The 19,782-nt window shown below is 44.2% G+C and overlaps 1 protein-coding gene across 6 annotated transcripts in view; it reads right to left on the bottom strand.

The window, feature by feature from the left end:
- The window catches only part of LOC120982214 (SLAM family member 5-like), a 76,306-nt gene that overhangs the window by 49,306 nt on the left and 7,218 nt on the right, over window positions 1–19,782 (bottom strand). For 4 of the 6 annotated variants that reach the window (XR_005774861.1, XM_040412216.1, XM_040412219.1 and 1 more), the window contains exon 2: window positions 6,976–7,043. Coding sequence is in view for 5 of the 6 variants with exons in the window: in XM_040412216.1 (XP_040268150.1) it covers window positions 6,976–7,043 (68 nt within the window). In the remaining variant the exon portion in view is untranslated. Of the gene's footprint in view, window positions 1–6,975; window positions 7,044–8,101; window positions 8,242–9,324; window positions 9,391–12,934; window positions 13,250–19,782 lie in introns of all 6 variants that reach the window. The other 2 variants (XM_040412217.1, XM_040412218.1) reach the window with 2 other exon arrangements.

Genomic DNA, 19,782 nt, shown 5'->3' with positions numbered 1-19,782 from the left:
ACTTGGCCCGAAAGCTAATAATCATCCCTTTTACCCATGACAGAAAAGGGGAATATGCGTGCAGACAGCCTATCACACACCATATATACCCACCAAGCCTGCTCAGCACACAGGACTTTTTTCATGAGCTACACACCGTTGCTGTCGAAAGTAGGAAATGGTCAGAATAATGTGCATCTCTTGGTCAAGCAGTCAACTAAAATGTTTTAACAAGTCCTTGCCAACACCATTTTTAAGGAGTCATTACTATTATCCTACTTGACTATCCTGTCCTTTACATCCATAACATCCACAGAGAACTTCCAAAGATTCCGAAGCCTGATCTTACTATATCACAGACGAAGTGATGTAGGTAAGTGCTATTTGATCTGTAAGGAGTTCATACTGCCAGACAATTTCTTTCCGAGAAAAAGGGTTAAAGTAATAAAGTCATACTCACCTTTCTGATCCCCTGGTGCTACTATTTCGCTGCATCCTAGTCCCGTCAGTCTCTTCTTCCTGTTACTCAGTGATAGAGTGAATGGACCAGCTGAGGACCAAGAAGTATTGGAACAGCAGCACTTTATACTACAGTATACTACAGTTATATTAATGCCTCATAACCTCCCCAACCGTTCTATACTTACTGATCTCTCTCAACACACAGAAAAAAAACATTCAACCAATCACTTGTTACCAGGAAGCTGGTACGTGTCCGAATGGAAGTGACAGGGTAAGGTGAGTATGACTAATTTTATTATTTTACTTTGTTCCTAAAGTTTTTAAAAATTTTTTATTTGACGGTCAATTTCTTTACCCTTTAGAAACACGGTGAAGGGATTTAGCTTGGCTATAAAGTCAGAGACATCTACCTAACTGGAATCTCACAGAAAAGGCAGATTTCAACTTGAGTTGATACATATTGTTTACAATGGACGATGTGTCCTGGAAATATTTTCGCAGTAAAGTATGGTACATGGTAAGAGGTTGTCTGGAATTTTTTTTTACTGTAAACAGCACCACTTTTGTTCAATGGTTTAGCCCACTTATTAGGCCTTTCAAATGTAGCTTCCTTGAAGCATAGGCCCCTTTCACACGAGCGAGTTCCATGGGGATGGACTTGCAGCGTGAGTACCCGGCAGCTCCCGCCCTGACCTCTCAGCACTGACGGGGTCGCATAACATTATAGTGATTTATGATGCTATGTAAACCCTTACAGTTCTGGAATGTAATTGGATATAGGGCTGCAGTAAAACGATTATCTTAGAATCGAGTATTCTACCAGTTAGTCTTATACGATTAAATCGAGTAATCTAATAAGAAAAAATGAATTAAAGACTGTTTTCCCTTTATAAAAACTCATCAATCCCCAGCCAACACCCTTCGTCCCCCCCCCTGTGTGATCAGCCCAAGTGCTTCAGTTCCCACCCAGTGCTATCGGCTACACTATCCCCAGAGCCATCAGTAGCCGTTCCACCTCAGTGCCATCACCTCCTTTATCCCCCAGAGCAATCAGCTACACTATCCCCCAGTGCCATCAGGTCCACTCCCCCAGTGCCATTAGCTCTCCCCCACCCCCAGTGCCATCAGGCTTCCCCCCCCCCCCCCCGTGCCATCAGCTCGCCCCCACCCCAGTGCCATCAGCTCTCCCCCAACCGTGCCATCAGCTCGCCCCCCACCCCAGTGCCATTAGCTCTTTCCCCACCCCCAGTGCCATCAGCTCTCCCCCCCACCCAGGTGCCATCAGCTCCCCCCCCCGTTGCCATCATCTCGCCCCCACCCCAGTGCCATCAGCTCTCCCACCACCGTGCCATCAGCTCGCCCCACCCCAGTGCCATTAGCTCTTCCCCACCCCAGTGGCCATCAGCTCTCCCCCACCCCAGTGCCATCAAATCCACTCCCCCAGTGCCTTTAGCTCTGCCCCACCCAGTGCCCTCAGCTCTCCCCCCCACCCAGAGCCTTCAGCTCTCCCCCCTTGTGCCATCAGCTCCCCCTTGAATTGTGCCATCAGCTCTCCCCCCAGTCTCCAGAGCCTTCAGCTCTTCCCCCTTGTGTCATCAGCTCTCCCCTATTATGCCATCAGCCCCCCCTTGTGCCAGCATATCCCCCCCCTAAGAGCCATCAGCTCTCCCCCCAGAGCCTTCAGCTCTCCCCCTTGTGCCATCAGCTCTCCCCCATTGTGCTAGCAGCCCCCCCTTAGTGCCAGCAGCTCCCCCCCAAGGCCTTCAGCTCTCCCCCTTGTGCCATCAGCTCTCCCCCATTGTGCTAGCAGCCCCCCCTTGTGCCAGCAGCTCCCCCCCAAGAGCCTTCAGCTCTCCCCCTTGTGCCATCAGCTCCCCCCTACTGGTGCCATCAGCTCTCCCACTTGTGCCATCAGCTCTCCCCCTTGTGCCCATCAGCTCTCCCCTTGTGCCATCAGCTCTCCCCCATTGTGCCAGCAGTACCCCCCCAAGAGCCTTCAGCTCTCCCCCTTGTGCCATCACAGCTCCCCCCCTCGTGTCCTAGCAGCTCTCCCACTTGTGCCATCAAGCTCTCCCCCATTGTGCCAGCAGCCCCCCCCAGAGCCTTCAGCTCTCCCTCTTGTGCCATTAGCCCCCCCCCCCCTTTGTGCCAGCAGCTCCCCCCAGAGCCTTCAGCTCTCCCTCTTGTGCCATTAGCTCCCCCCCCTTTGTGCCAGCAGCTCCCTCACCCCCCCCCCCCCCCTCCGTTGTGCCAGCAGCTCTCCCCCTGCTCCTTTCTTCTGATTCCCAGAGTGCACAGTGTCCATTGGGTGCTATGACGCTGTGCACTCCGGGCGCCCGGCCTTAGACCCACCAACTTACCTTTCCAGCTGGGGCATCCACCGACACTCCATGTTTCCGCACTGCTCTGCGCCTGATGTCACACAGTGCGTCACGTCACAGCGTGCGTATGTCAGGAGGTCAGTGCCAGCGCGGGATCCATGACGTGCTGTAGTGTCCGGAGGCCCCCTGCTGGAAAGGTGAGTATTCCGAGCGCCAGCGGGAGACCACGGATGAGGGAGTAATAGGCATAGTGCTTTTACTCCCGCTCCGTGGTCACGTGACACAAACAAATCAATTTTTTGTGTCGAATTACTCGATTTCGTTGAGTACTCGTTGCAGCCCTAATTGGATAACACTGACAGCATTATGTGCCAATCCGCGCCAGAAAATACACCCAATAAAGACATATTTCTGATCGTAAATGACCCCCTAATTGAACAAGTAAGTTATCCCTCAAAAGCTTTTTCCACTGTTTACTACATCTGCTAAATTCCAGACAAATCCAGCCTGTAATATATATTTTTCTTTACTTCCCTATGTGGAACGTAACTCCTAAACCACCTCCTTGAGAGGCTAAACTTCTAAACCCTTTATGGTGGACAAATTGTCCATCAATTTCACAATGGCTATCTGTGACAGACCAGTAATATCACAGAGAAGAGCTAGAAGCAACCTCACCATATTCACATCTGAACTTCCAAAAAATTAGCTTTCTTACAATGACCTCAAGCAGATGCCTGAAGACCAATAGACAGCCCGTCCTTATCTCCCCTCACTCCAGCTTGTCGTTACTCTTAATTAGCACCTTTAGGCACACAGTAACTGCTCTGCCACTCGTCATATTGTCATTGGTCCCTGAAGACATTAAAATTGGTAATGCTCATTCTAGTGTTACCCACTAAAAGTATTTTTGCCCAGAAGAGTGCCAACATCCTTTTCACACTCATAAGATTAACGCACAAATGTGTTATATGGTAGGACGGTCCACGGAACATAACACATTATTCCTCCCTCAATGGTTCCTCTGGTGCCTACAGTATTCTCCTCCCCCTGACATGTGTACAGTCAGCAGCTATCTCTTGTCTATGACAAGATGTAGGTGTAAAAGTTAGACAAGGTGGCCACAAAAAGATGTCCAAAAAAGGTTGGTTTTCAACACTAAAGATTTTTTCCGCTGGGTGAAATTTTGGTGTGACAATATGTGCAGGATAAGATAGGAATGGCAGTAATAAAGTACAAAAACACACACTTTATATAGATATAAAAACCTGTATACATATATATATAATATATTACAGTAATGCAAATATATCACTCAGCACCTATCTGCCATAATCACAAACTACAAAAGAGCTTGCCCTGGTAGAGCATATTGATGTCAGAGAATTGGGGTCCTCCGCTCAGGACAACCTTTAGGTGGTAGAATGGAAAGCCATATATATGACAAAGAGCACAACGCCCTGCTCTGGTGAAGAATGGGCCGTCCACATTTATCATGGGATTCCTAAATATAGTCGAAGTTCATGTCATTATGTGTCATGTATGAGGAGGAGAGTCCGTCTTATGTCCAACAGGAATTCTTTTACTGGATGGATGAATCTTCAATTCTGTATACAGGAAATGGGGGATAGGGCATTACTACTAATAATCCAGCTGTACCCCAAGGTGCAGTGTCCTGTACCCCAAGTGTCAGTGTCATTATCCTGTACGCTAAGTGTCAGTGTCATTATCCTGTACCCCAAGTGTCAGTGTCATTATCCTGTACCCCAAGTGTCAGTGTCCTGTACCCCAAGTGTCAGTGTCCTGTACCCCGAGTGTCAGTGTCATTATCCTGTACCCCAAGTGTCAGTGTCATTATCCTGTACACCAAGTGTCAGTGTCATTATCCGTGTACCCCAAGTGTCAGTTGTCATTATCCTGTACGCCCAAGTGTCAGTGTCCTGTACCCCATAGTGTCAGTGTCCTGTACCCCGAGTGTCAGTGTCATTATCCTGTACCGCCAAGTGTCAGTGTCATTATCCTGTACACCAAGTGTCAGTGTCTATTCCTGTGTATCCTGTACCCCCAAGTGTCAGTGTGTCATTAATCCTGTACCCCAAGTGTTTAGCGTCATTATCCTGTACCCCAAGTGTCAGTGTCCATATCTGTACCCCAGTGTCAGTGTCATTATCCTGTACCCCAAGTGTCAGTGTCATTATCCTGTACCCCAGAGTGTCAGTGTCATTATCCTGTACCCCAAGTGTCAGTGTCATTATCCTGTACCCCAAGTATGCAGTGTCATTATCCTGTACCCCAAGTGTCAGTGTCATTATCCTGTACCCCGAGGTGTCAGTGTCATTATCCTGTACCCCAAGTGTCCAGTGTTCATTATCCTGTACCCCCAGTGTCAGGGTCATTATCCTGTACCCCAAGTGTCAGTGTCATTCTCCTGTACCCCAAGTGTTAGTGTCATTATCCTGTACCTCCCCGAGTGTCAGTGGTCATTATCCTGTACCCCAAGTGTCAGCGTCATTATCCTGTACACCAAGTGTCAGCGTCATTATCCTGTACCCCGAGTGTCAGTGTCATTACCCTGAGTACCCCGAGTGTCAGTGTCATTATCCTGTACCCCCGAGTGTCAGTGTCATTATCCTGACCCCAAGTGTCATTATCCTGTACCCCAAGTGTCAGTGTCATTATCCTGTACCCCAAGTGTCAGTGTCATTATCCTGTACCCCAAGTGTCAGTGTCATTCTCCTGTACCCCAAGTGTTAGTGTCATTATCCTGTACCCCGAGTGTCAGTGTCATTATCCTGTACCCCAAGTGTCAGTGTCATTATCCTGTACCCCAAGTGTCAGTGTCATTATCCTGTACCCCAAGTGTCAGTGTCATTATCCTGTACCCCAAGTGTCAGTGTGTCATTATCCTGTACCCCAAGTGTCAGTGTCATTATCCTGTACCCCAAGTGTCAGTGTCATTATCCTGTACCCCGAGTGTCAGTGTCATTATCCTGTACCCCAAGTGTCAGGGTCACTATCCTGTACCCCAAGTGTCATTATCTTGTACCACAAGTGTCAGTGTCATTATCCTGTACCCCAAGTGTCAGTGTCATTATCCTGTACCCCAAGTGTCAGTGTCATTATCCTGTACCCCGAGTGTCAGTGTCATTACCCTGTACCCCATTCAGTGTCAGTGTACCCTTAACGTCCCAGGTCAGTGTCATTATCCTGTACCCCGAGTGTCAGCGTCATTATCCTCTACCCCAAAAGTGTCAGTGTCATTATCCTGTACCCCGAGTGTCAGTGTCATTATCCTGTACCCCGAGTGTCAGCGTCATTATCCTCTACCCCAAATGTCAGTGTCATTATCCTGTACCCCAAGTGTCAGTGTCATTATCCAGTACCCCAAGTGTCAGTGTCATTATCCTGTACCCCAAGTGTCAGTGTCATTATCCTATACCCCAAGTGTCAGTGTCATTATCCTGTACCCCAAGTGTCAGTGTCATTATCCTGTACTCCAAGTGTCAGTGTCATTATCCTGTACCCCAGTGTCAGTGTCATTATCCTGTACCCCAAGAGTCGTGTCATTATCCTGTACCCCAAGTGTCAGTGTCATTATCCTGTACCCCAAGTGTCAGTGTCATTATCCTATACCCCAGTGTCAGTGTCATTATCCTGTACCCCAGTGTCAGTGTGTCATTATCCTGTACCCCAAGTGTCAGTGTGTCATTATCCTGTACCCCAAGTGTCGTGTCATTATCCTGTACCCCAAGTGTCAGTGTCATTATCCTGTACCCCAAGTGTCAGTGTCATTATCCTGTACCCCAAGTGTCAGTGTCATTATCCTGTACCCCAAGTGTCAGTGTCATTATCCTGTACCCCAAGTGTCAGTGTCATTATCCTGTACCCCAAGTGTCAGTGTCATTATCCTGTACCCCAAGTGTCAGTGTCATTATCCTGTACCCCAAGTGTCAGTGTCATTATCCTGTACCCCAAGTGTCAGTGTCATTATCCTGTACCCCAAGTGTCAGTGTCATTATCCTGTACCCCAAGTGTCAGTGTCATCATCCTGTACCCAAGTGTCAGTGTCATTATCCTGTACCCCCAGTGTCAGTGTGTCATTATCCTGTACCCCCAGTGTCAGTGTCATTATCCTGTCCCCAAGTGTCAGTGTCATTATCCTCACAATTATGTCTCAAATGAAGGGACACATATGATAATACAGATAACTGACCTATGTGAGGAGCTCTCGATGTTGTAAATATCATTGATCTTTCCAGACAGATCCTTCTTCATTGTCTGCTAAATACCAAAGTAGAGCAAATAAGTTGTTGTTTTTTTAATTTTTATTTAAACCTACAGCGTTTTCTCCCTGTGCTTATGTGATAAAATGTTGTTTCTTGGCAACATTTTATCTAAAGATCTAGATAGGTGACCTCTGAAGGAAAGATGTTTCCAAGAAAAGCTCAAAACCCAAGTTTTTCTACATACTAGTGGGAATAATTTTGTTGTGTTCACATAAAAGTGTATTTACTCTTGCTATATACTATAGCTATACCCGCCTGCCTATCAGACGCAGTCCAAGGTCTGCAACATCAACTGTCAGATTGTAGACCTAATAAGCTAGATGGTGACCTGATGTATTCAGACAAAGAAATTTTTTTACAAAATTACCAGAATAGCAGAGGAAGCTCACCAGCTATCCTGGAGCCCGCCCACTGACCATCCCCCAGAGTTACTGTATGTATTACTCACCATCGTGTAGTCTGTGTTGCTTGGAGGAAAAAAGGTTGCTTGGATGGGGGTAAAGGGGTAGTCACCCAGGGACTTTTTATTATAATAGAGGAAACTTCTGTCAGTTTTGGTCGGGAGAAGACGACTCAAAAACCATCAAAAGTAATTACGGACAAAAAAGAAAGATCCCTTTTGTATAGGGATCATACAAAAATTTTAGTATGACACCTGACAAGTCAACAGAGTAGGTCAGGGTACAAGGGAAGCTTCCCCACGAGAGCAGCAGAAGACTGGATTGCTGAGCATACTGTTTTTTTTCTTTTGAAAATTGGGGGTTCAACTGAAGATCCGCACGTAGTGCGGCAACCAAACAATCTGATTGGTTATTTCCTCATTGAAATCAATAGGTTTATTGCAAGCCTGAAAATGCCTCCATGGTGGGTGGCACATCACTCGCGTGTGAGCAGGCGATGTGCTGCTGACATAATCTCAGTGTTACATCCCCCCCATGAACTTTCCCTTCGCTTGTGTAAGAGGCCTTTCATTTCGAGGCGACGATCACTTGGTTTTCTGATGATCGGCACCTCAGTGTACACCACCAGGACTGATGAGGCATGCGCACTTACCTTTTCTTGGAGTACTGCCGGACACACATATATGCTGTGGATGTAGTTTTTGACGGTACCCAAACATCAAGATAGCAGTGACAACTACTAGCACAAATAATGACGGGCGTCAATACTTTGTTAGAAGGTGTGGGGCCATCCTGTGAGAATGAAGGCAGAGTTTTATCAAACAGTCATCATGTGTCACTTCACCTACAAGAACTAGACACTGTGTCTTGTTTTCATATACTAACTATTTTGTAGTTACGTGCACGGACCGTGTGAGGGCTCATGTTTTGTGGGCGATCTGTACTTTTTAATGATACCATTCTGGGGTGTGTATGACTATCTGATCACTTTTTATTTAATATTTTTTTGTGGGAAATGAAGCAACCAAAAATGGTGAATAAGCCATTTTTACATTTTTCACCACCATTTTTACCTTTGCTGTATGGGGAAAATATTTTATATTTATATAGTATGGGCTATTTTTGCACGTGGAAATACCCTTGATGTGTATATTATTTTTATTTTTAGTGGAAATAAGGGGGGGTGATTTCAATTTCTAGATTTTTTTTTACACAATTTTATATTTCCCATAGGGAACTATAACAAGGAATCATTGGATTGCTGTTCTCATAGACGCCAATGCATTAGCAGTGGAGGCTATGAGAAATGTAGTAGTATCCTATGGAGTCCTGCCACAGAACAGGAAACACTGAGCAGCGGCCTCCTGCCATACGGCAAAAGTAACGTGATAATCTTACAGACCAGGTCGTTACAGAAGCGGCGATACCAAACTAGGCCATCCTAAATTGGGGGGATTGAGGACTCCAAAACAGCGCAGCCCCAATCTCCTCAACACTCACTGGCAGCGTTTGAGCCTGTCGCCAAGCAGACTCATACCAGTCAAATCCGACTGACCAATCACAGCGATCTAAAGGCAGGGACTTCTCTGCTGGTCGCCTGCCGGGTGCCAGACAGCTCACTAATACCCGTTTAGATGACGGTGTCACCCCAGGTATACTTGCAGTGATACTTTAATTTCAGAACGTACTGTGTACATCATGATGCGGTAACTAACACAGTACGCCATAGGTCATTAAGGGGTTAAACCACTGGACACCAGGGACAGAAACAGAAGAACACAATTTTCTGGCACATAGCATATCTCATAACTTTTTCAGTAATATGTAATGTACCCTGTAAAGCACACGTATGAAGCATGTCTGTGGTTTTCTCACCTGAGAACTCTGAGCTGGAGTTGTGGGAAGATTTCGGGTCATTCAGAGTTCTGTTATATCTCTTATCTACAACAGATCAGAAGTGAACATTGTGAAAGCGTCGATAACATCTAGTCTGAAGCCCAGCTAGTGTAGAAAGGAGAAGGAAAAATAACGTTCTACCTCCTACCAAAGAAAGTATAATAATAATAAATCCTAACTACCCGTCTGTATCTGAACCTCCCAATAACCTGATCCCCTGAACAGAAATGGAGCCATGGACTATATAATACCAGGGATTGCAACAAAACACCACAGAGCTGGAGGGATGGGGAAAACTAAAGGGCTGGACACAATAAACCTGAGCAATAAACAAGACCCCAAGAACATGAGAACTATAGGACCACTAGACCCCAGGGACCTGAGCACTAAACAACTAGACCCCAAGAACTGAGAACTATAGGATTCACTAGACCCCAGGGACCTGAGCACTAAACAACTAGACCCCAAGAACATGATGTACTATAGGACCACTAGACCCCAGGGACCTGAGCACTAAACAACTAGACCCCAAAACATGAGAACTATAGGATCACTAGACCCCCAGGGACCTGGAGGCACTAACAAACTAACCCCAAGAACATGAGAACTATAGGATCACTAGACCCCAGGGACCTGAGCACTAAACAACTAGACCCCAAGAACATGAGAACTATAGGACCACTAGACCCCGAGGGACCTGAGCACTAAACAACTAGACCCCAAGAACATGAGAACTATAGGATCACTAGACCCCAGGGACCTGAGCACTAAACAACTAGCCCCAAGAACATGAGAACTATAGGACCACTGAACCCCAGGGACCTGAGCACTAAACAACTAGACCTCCAAGACATGAGAACTATAGGATCACTAGACCCCAGGGACCTGAGCACTAAACAACTAGACCCAAGAACATGATAACTATAGACCCACTGAACCCCAGGGACCTGAGCACTAAACAACTAGACCCCAAGAACATGAGAACTATAGAACACTAGACCCCCAGGGACCTGAGCACTAAACAACTAGACCCCAGAACATGAGAACTATAGGATCACTAGACCCCAGGGACCTGAGCACTAAACAACTAGACCCCAAGAACATGAGAACTATAGGACCACTAGACCCCAGGGACCTGAGCACTAAACAACTAGACCCCAAGAACTGAGAACTATAGACCACTAGACCCCAGGGAACCTGAGCTCTAAACAACTAGACCCCAAGAACATGAGAACTATAGGACCTCTAGACCCCAGGGACCTGAGCACTAAACAACTAGAAACCCCAAGAACATGAGAACTATAGGATCACTAGACCCCAGGGACCTGAGCACTAAACAACCAGACCCCAAGAACATGAGAACTATAGGATCACATACCCCAGGGACCTGACACTAAACAACCGAACCCCCATAACATGAGAACTATAGGATCACAAGACCCCAGGGACCTGAGCACTAAACAACTAGACCCCAAGAACATGAGAACTATAGGACCACTAGACCCCAGGGGACCTGAGCACTAAACATCTAGACCCCAAGAACATGAGAACTATAGGACCACTAGACCCCAGGGGACCTTGAGCACTAAACAACTAGACCCCCAAGAACATAGAACTATAGACCCCAGGGACCTGAGCACTAAACAACTAGACCCCAAGAACATGAGAACTATAGGATCACTAGACCCCAGGGACCTGAGCACTAAACAACTAGACCCCAAGAACATGAGAACTATAGGATCACTAGACCCCAGGGACCTGAGCACTAAACAACTAGACCCCAAGAACATGAGAACTATAGGACCACTGAACCCCAGGGACCTGAGCACTAAACAACTAGACCCCAAGAACATGAGAACTATAGGACCACTGAACCCCAGGGACCTGAGCACTAAACAACTAGACCCCAAGAACATGAGAACTATAGGACCACTAGACCCCAGGGACCTGAGCACTAAACAACTAGACCCCAAGAACATGAGAACTATAGGATCACTAAACCCCAGGGACCTGAGCACTAAACAACTAGACCCCAAGAACATGAGAACTATAGGACCACTAGACCCCAGGGACCTGAGCACTAAACAACTAGACCCCAAGAACATGAGAACTATAGGATCACTAGACCCCAGGGACCTGAGCACTAAACAACTAGACCCCAAGAACATGAGAACTATAGGATCACTAGACCCCAGGGACCTGAGCACTAAACAACTAGACCCCAAGAACATGAGAACTATAGGATCACTGAACCCCAGGGGACCTGAGCACTAAACAGACTAGACCCCAAGAACATGAGAACTATAGGACCACTGAACCCCAGGACCTGAGCACTAAACAACTAGACCCCAAGCAACATGAGAACTATAGGGCACCAATGAACCCCAGGGACCTGAGCACTAAACAACTAGACCCCAAGAACATGAGAACTAAGGACCACTAGACCCCAGGGACCTGAGCACTAAACAACTAGAACCCCAAGAACATGAGAACTATAGGACCACTAGACCCCAGGGACCTGAGCACTAAACAACTAGACCCCAAGAACATGAGAACTATAGGATCACTGAACCCCAGGACCTGAGCACTAAACAACTAGACCCCAAGAACATGAGAACATAGACCACTGAACCCCAGGGACCTGAGCACTAAACAACTAGACCCCAAGAACATGAGAACTATAGTACCACTAGACCAGGAATCTGACACATTACCGTAGAGACAAGGATCTTAGAACAAACCCACTGGTGCTACTAACCTTAACCCTAAATGCTTGACTAGATCATTAAACTACTGGACACCAGCACAGAAACACTATAAGAACACAAACATTCTGCCACACAGCATGTCCCCATAAGTAATTTTCACTGTTAAGAATACATAATGAAACTTGTGTGTGTTTCCTCACCCTGAAAACACTGAGATGGAGTTATGGGAAGATTTGGTGTTGTTCCCAGTCCTGTTATAATGCTTATCTACAATAAATCAGATGGTAAAAATGGTTTTCAAAAAAATATATCAAATTTAATCCCTTTCAGTTGGGAGCCCAGCTAGTTTTTAAGTAGACGGAGACAAAGTCCTATACTTATATCCTAGATATCCCCTGAAAGAAGGGGCTTGTCCCATCTGAACAACCTCCTTCCAAACGAAAGACCTGCCAATGACCACCATGAAGATATCAGCTGACAGTGTCCACAAATATTTTAATACTAAATGGCGCCAACTGAATTTCATAAATGGAGATACAAATCTAGAGCATTCTGCTGTGGGGGGTATAACAGTAGTATCTTAGTCTAAGCCCACCCCTCTATGTCCACACAGGATACCCCATTAACTCATGTCTGTATATCTCTGCCTTAGGGCTCACGGCACACAACCGTAAATCTGAAATAATGGACCTCGGACGGAAATGGCCAAAACGGATGCCAAATGTATAGCGCTGATCGCACAAAAATTATTATTTAATTTTTTTCCTGTTCTTCTGACAGATCAGAAGAACGGAAAATAACGAGATGTGAACTCTCCCTTAGATTCATTTCACTAGATGGAAGTTTCTCAATAATTGTTGAGAACATAGACACAGACTCACCGTACACTGAGAGATGATACCACTGTGAACAGGACTGAGCTCTGTACACGTGCCTTATAGGACCCTTGGTCTTCTCTGGTCAGAAGAGTAATTACTAAGGAGCCATTACGTGTAGCCGTCAGTCGTCCATTGTAAGAGCTTATCACATCTTCAATGACACTCCCGGGTTTGGGTTTCAGCAATCGGCTTCAATTCTTTGACCCTCACCCAGGAGATGCTGTCGATCTCAGGTGGTATCCACTTATAGAGTCACCTCTCCCCCAACCACACCGGTCACGTTCCGACTCGCATCACAATCTGCTTCACTGGACACAACTGAAAGGGAAGAGGGGTTTCAGTCATTACTACTGATCTAGCGATCGTTATATTAGGGAGGAATGATCGTCTAGTCATTGCTCCCTCATTCGGTTCCTGATTACACTGGGAGTTGTTCTGCCGCTAATTGTACTTCTTTAACCCTGATGAAAGATATAAATCCGCTAACAAACTATTGTTCGCCTGTTCATTGGCTGATTGGCAGCACGATCATACGGGCGATTAGCAGGAACGAGCGTTTATATGACCTGTGTGCTCCTGATAATTATCCGAATATCTTGCAGGGCTTCCTGCCATCCAACCTCCTATTCATAAAAGAGCGCTTTCCTTCACTGCAGAGACGGCGCTCACCGGTATTACCGCCTCCTGCCCCCCAGTGATAGGTTATATCTGTGTGACTGGTACCCTGCAATAAACCAGTAAGGAAAAGGCCTTAATGACCAGACACTTTATGTGATTTAGCTCATGTGGTGGTTTAACGGTTCTAACATTTTTACTTTTTGAACTACAAAAATCATTTTTGCTAAGTTTTTTTATATGACTCAGGGCTTTATAATATTTTTTAGCACTTTTTTCATTTATTTGGGAAACACTGTAAATAACTTTCAGAAAGTCATTTTTTTCAAACTATAGCACTTTAGTCTTTAACCCCTTCAGGACGCATCAATTTCCATTTTAAATGTTTACTCCCAGTCCTATAACGTTTAACATAGAAACATAGAATGTGTCGGCAGATAAGAACCATTTGGCCCATCTAGTCTGCCCAATATACTGAGTACTATGGATAGCCCCTGGCCCTATCTTATATGAAGATGGCCTTATGCCTATCCATGCTGCTTAAACCCCTTCACTGTATTTGCAGCTACCACTTCTGCAGGAAGGCTATTCCATGCATCCACTACTCTCTCAGTAAAGTTTCACATGGGCTTGTTTTTTGACGAACAAGCTATACTTTCTAATGGTACCATTTATGGTCATATAGTATTTCTTGTGCTTTAATACTTAAAAAAAAGCTTTTTATCGCTCTATACTCACTGCCATAACTTTTATCGTTATATGGAGCCGTGTGAGCGCTCATTTTTTTGCAGGGCGATCAGTACTTTTCATTGATACTATTTTGGGGTTGTATGACTTTTTGATCATTTTTTTTATTCAATTTTTTTGGGATGGGGAAGCCCCCAAAAATGGTGAATTGGCCATTTAACAAAAAAAAAAAATTCTGTTACTTTCTCCCGTTCACCATATGGGATAAATATATATGATTTATTTTTAATTTTTTGGGACAAGGGGGGGTGGGGGGTGATTTTGAACATATATAGATATCGAAACTGGCCGATGAGGAAGGAGGGTTTACACTAACCAGCATGGAGGAGTCTGTGTATCGTTACAGCGTCTCCCCGACTGCGCATGTCAGAGAAAAGGAGCGCGCTAACGTGAACAAGCGCGACATCACATCACGTGACCATGCACAATGTAAGGGGGACAACCGGTCATCTCTAGCCTACATCTGGGCTCCTGTTCCTGGAGGGTCTCGATTGTGGGACACTACATAGAAAATCTCCCCTGTGAGATATTGTTGTTGGAGCATCCTCCTCCTCTTCCCCTGACGAACCAGTCGTAATACACAGCGGCTGGGGGAAACGGAACGTTGGGAAATGTTTGTTGTTTTTTTCTATATATATGTTAGGTGTTTATATCCATGTCTTCTACTCAGCATACTATAGGATAGGGTGTTATAGGGATACCAGGTTAGGTACGAGGACAGGGAGCTCCTACCTTCATGGGGGTGTCCCTGGCTTTGCCTAGCTAGGGTGATATAGGGAATTTTGTAGGTCATTTATTCTTTACCATCTTCCATAAGGTGACCTGGCTATTGGATATCATCCACCAAGGACCTTTCGTCATCACTATCCCTGGACCATCCCTGTCCTCACTAGTGCGGGTGTCCAACTAGTTGAGAATCGCTTCGCCTAACGATTTTTCAGCTAACCGTGAGTAAATACTGAGTACTCTTGTACTGAATGGCGACCATACTGTCCACCTGTTTATCCTAGGTGATTTCAGCTAACCGTTACTTTTATATCTGATGCGGAGTATGACTACATAGTTCATGTTGTATATGTGCCTCTTTGACCCTCTTTTGTACGCAGTCCGCGGTAGGCCAGGTTTTAAGTATATTCATTAAAAGGTATATTTTAATTTGGAAGGTGTTCATAATTATACATGCACAATGTAAGACACGTGATGAAAGGGGGAGAGTCAGAAGACACGTGATCGCCTGGATGACACGTGTCTAACAAGGCGCTGCATATCTCAGCTTAGCGTAAGAACATTATTGTGCGCTCCACGTCACATGATCTCCATATAGGCACGTGATCGCTACCAGTTGGAGCGCAAATTGGAACGCAAGCTTACAGCATATCATTATAAGAGGACTACATGTTGATCGCAATATATTTATTTCAATGCTTCACATAATTGATTCAAAGTAAGTAAGTATGACATGAACGAGGTCCAGTTTGTTTAAACCATCCAACAAATACATAAATTAAAAGAATGAAAAAAAGTAGAAGAAAATAATACCAAGTGAGAGATATGATCAAGTATATTCAGGAGATAGATGAAGCGTCAACCACATCAAAAACCACCACACCAATATCCACCACCCCGTCAAGGAGTTAAATATAAATATGTCTGTAAGTTAAATAAAATTATAATAACTGAAGTCACTTTGTGAGGCTTACATAATAGAAATCCCCCAAAAAGGACCCCATTTTAAAAACTACACCCCTTATGGTAATCAAAACTGATTTTACAAACTATACTTAACCCTTTGGGTGGTCATGAGAATTGAAGGAAAAATGTAGATAAAATTTTACTTTTTAGGCAGATTTTCCATTTTTATCTATTGTTTCCAGTATCAAAGCAAAGGGTTAACAGCCAAACTAAACTCAATATTTATTACCCTGATTCAGTAGTTTACAGAAAACAACCCATATGTGGTAGTAAAACTGCTGTACGGACACACTGGCAGGGCGCAGAAGGAAAGGAACGCCATATGGTTTTTGGAGGGCAGATTTCACTGGATAATTTATAAGTTGCCATTTGAAGACCCCCTGATGCACACCTAGAGAAGAAACTCCAAAAAATGACACCATTTTGAAAACTACGGAATAAGGGTGGCAGTTTTGTTGGTACTATTTTTAGGGTACATATGATTTTTGGTTGCTCTATATTACACTTTTTGAGATGGCAAGGTAAAAAATTGCTGTTTTGGCAATGTTTTTATTTTTTGTTATTTACAATGTTCATCTGACAGGTTAAATCATGTGGTATTTGGTTGTTAGAACGCGACAATACCAAATACGACTACTTTTTTGGTTGTTTGGTTTCAGTTTTACATAATAAAGCATTTGTGAGAAAAATTATTTTTTTGTGTCTCCATATTCTGAAAGCCATAAGTTTTTTTTATTCTTTGGGCGACTGACTTATGTTAGGGGCTAATTTTGTTCAGTATAGATCACCGTTTGATTGGACTTTTTTAGGCTTCGTATTACTTTAAGGTCATGTGATATTTTTATACAGCAGGTTTTTACAGACACGGCGATACCTAATATGTATACTTTTTTATATTAATTTAGGTTTTACACAATAACAGGCATTTTTGAAACAAAAAAAATCATGTTTTTGTGTCTCCAAATTCTGAGAGCCATATATATTTTTTTTTATGTGATTGTCTTAGGTAGGTGTTATTTTTTGTGGGTTGAGGTGACGGTTTGATTGTACTTATCTTGGGGTATATATGACTTTTTGATCGCTTGGTATTACACTTTTTGTGATGTAAGGTGACAAAAAATTGCTTTTTTGCACAGTTTTTATTTTTTTATGGTGTTCACCTGAGGGGTTAAATCAGTGATATTTTTATAGAGCTGGTTGTTACGGACGTGGCAATTTATGTATACATTTTTAAATTTATTTCACTTTAAACACAGTAAAAGCATTTCAGGAAAAAAAAAACATGTTTTTGTTTCTCCATTTTCTGAAAGCCATATATTTTGTCTTTTTTTGTCGATTGTCTCATGTGGGGGTTCATTTTTTGCGGGATGGGGTGACAGTTTTGATTGGTACCATTTTGGGGTACACACGACTTTTGTGATCACTTTTAATACCTTTCTTTGAGAAGTGAGATGGGAAAAATTTAAATTCCCATCATCGTTTTTTTTAATTTATTTTTTATGGCGTTCACCGTGCGGGGAAAAGTAACATGACCCTTTCATAGATCAGGTCGTTACAGACGCAGTGATATCAAACATGTGTAGTGTATTTAATTTTTTACATTTTTAATCAATTATTAATGTGCGGCTATAAGAATAAATTAGATTAATAAAAAAAATTTTTTTACTGACCCAGACCCACTTGGTTCTTGAAGATCCAGTGGGTCTGATGCCTCTATAATACACTGCAGTGTATTGTGACTTTACACTTAGCCTGATCAGGCTTTCTGCTTTTAACAATGGTCAAACCATCGTGACACTGCCACAGCAGCGCAGCGGCCCGAGGGGGAGGGGCGGGAGCTCCCTCCCTCTATGAAGCCTATGCCGTTGCAGCAACCCGTATGGGAGAGGGCGGGAGCTCCGTCCCTGTTAACCCCTTCCATACAGCGGTCCCGCGTCATGGAAGGGTTTAAAAAGCTGCCATCGGTGCCAGCACCGATGTCGGCTGTTTCAAGCAGAGTGTCAGCTGTATGCTGACACTCTGCGAATCTGCTCCCGGCCATCCTGAAAATGGAGGAAGGAGGGGGAGGGGATCGCGCGGCCCGCTCGGCCATCCTGAAATGGGACACAAATAATATTTTAATAAAAATGTAATAAAATAACATGATATATATTTATCTACATATTTAACAAGGTTTTGATCCCTGATCAGTACCTTTCAGCCGGCATTAAGATTGTGTGATTGGCTAGTCTGTACAATCACCGGCCCAGGACCGGCCTCATTGGTCCCGGGCCGGTTAGCTGAGATTCCTGCTGTGTGTAACAGCCGGGTCTCAGCGCTGTCACCATGTCTGCAGACATGGTGACAGTTTAATGCCATGACATGTATACTCGTCATGGAGCGCCAAGTACCAGTGCTTCATGATGAGGATACACGTCATGTGTCGGGAAGGCGGTAAAAGGGGACTACCATTGCGGTCCAATGTGGCGCCTACATACACCAACATGGTAGTCTCCTTTTTGGAAGAAACGTTCATCTATGTATCACACCACTTCGAACATGTATTGAGGTGAGGCGATACATAGATGACGTTTTTTTGATTTGATTACGGCAAAACAACTTCTTTCTTTTTTCTCCTTTCTCAATACCATTGACGATGACATCAAGGTTTACTTTGAAATATTAAATTGAGGACTCAATTTTTTGGACACTAAGGTTACAATACGGATGGACATCTTGACACTACGTTATGTGAAACTACGGACAAAAATACACTGAGATTTGACAGTGCTCACCACAAGCTATGGTCAAGTCCACTTCCAGTCAATTCCTGCGTGCTAAACGCATTGTGGATGATGATCGTCAGCTAGATGCAACATTAATCAAGATGACTAAGCGTTTCATCTGATAGGTTTCCTGGCACTATACTTAATACACATCTAGCTGTTGTTCGCACTCACAATCGAGTGGAATTACTCAATAACAAACAAGTGAAAACATCTTCTAATAGGATTCCCTTAGTAAATTACGTAAACCAAAGATAGCCATTACTAAGAGAAATAATCAATAAGCACTGGTCAGTTCTCAGAAGTGGACATAACCTCTCAAATCTCCCCCTTTGTATTCATATAGAAGACCAACTAATTTAAGGGATAAACTTGTTCACACGGACATAAGTCCACAAAAAAAAGACAGGACAAAGTTTTTTACGCACCCGAAAAAATGGGTTGCTTTCCATGCCTTAATTGTAATTAACTGCTGTCGTTATATGCAAAAATGTGGGAGATTTGTTCATTCTCTCACTGCAAGAAGTACACCAGTTAGACATTTTTGATGTGTGATTCTACCTTCGTTATATATGTCCTTTGGTGCCCTTGTAACAAGCTGTAAGTCGGCGAAAACTTCCTTGATTTTAAAACCAGATGTAATCAGCACAGATATACCATTCGTAAAAAAAACGGATGGATCTTCCGGTATCAAAACATTTTGTTGATTGTGGTCACAGAGAAAGAGACCTTAAATGTATGTTAATAGATATATTTGAATTGGAGAAGGACCATGCCCGGTTGGATTATGATCATTTACTCTTTCATCAGTATGCTAATCTTGCTAGTGATCATTCCATGTGGGGTCCTCTTGCCACTAATCTGATGTGGCCCCCATGTGGTAAACCTTATGGTGACTGAACTAGGTGGGTTTCCTTCTGCTGCGAATCCGGTGTGGTTCCCACGTGGTATTCTTTTGATCGGTGAGTCCTGTGCAACACTATGGTATAGGAATCACTGACAAACAATATGTCGCTATTTCCAATTGATTCA

This window comes from Bufo bufo, chromosome 11, assembly GCF_905171765.1.
Source record: "Bufo bufo chromosome 11, aBufBuf1.1, whole genome shotgun sequence".
Lineage (NCBI taxonomy): Eukaryota > Metazoa > Chordata > Amphibia > Anura > Bufonidae > Bufo > Bufo bufo.
The sequence above is the reverse complement of the archived record's forward strand: the minus strand, read 5'-3'. Positions and strand labels throughout refer to the sequence as shown.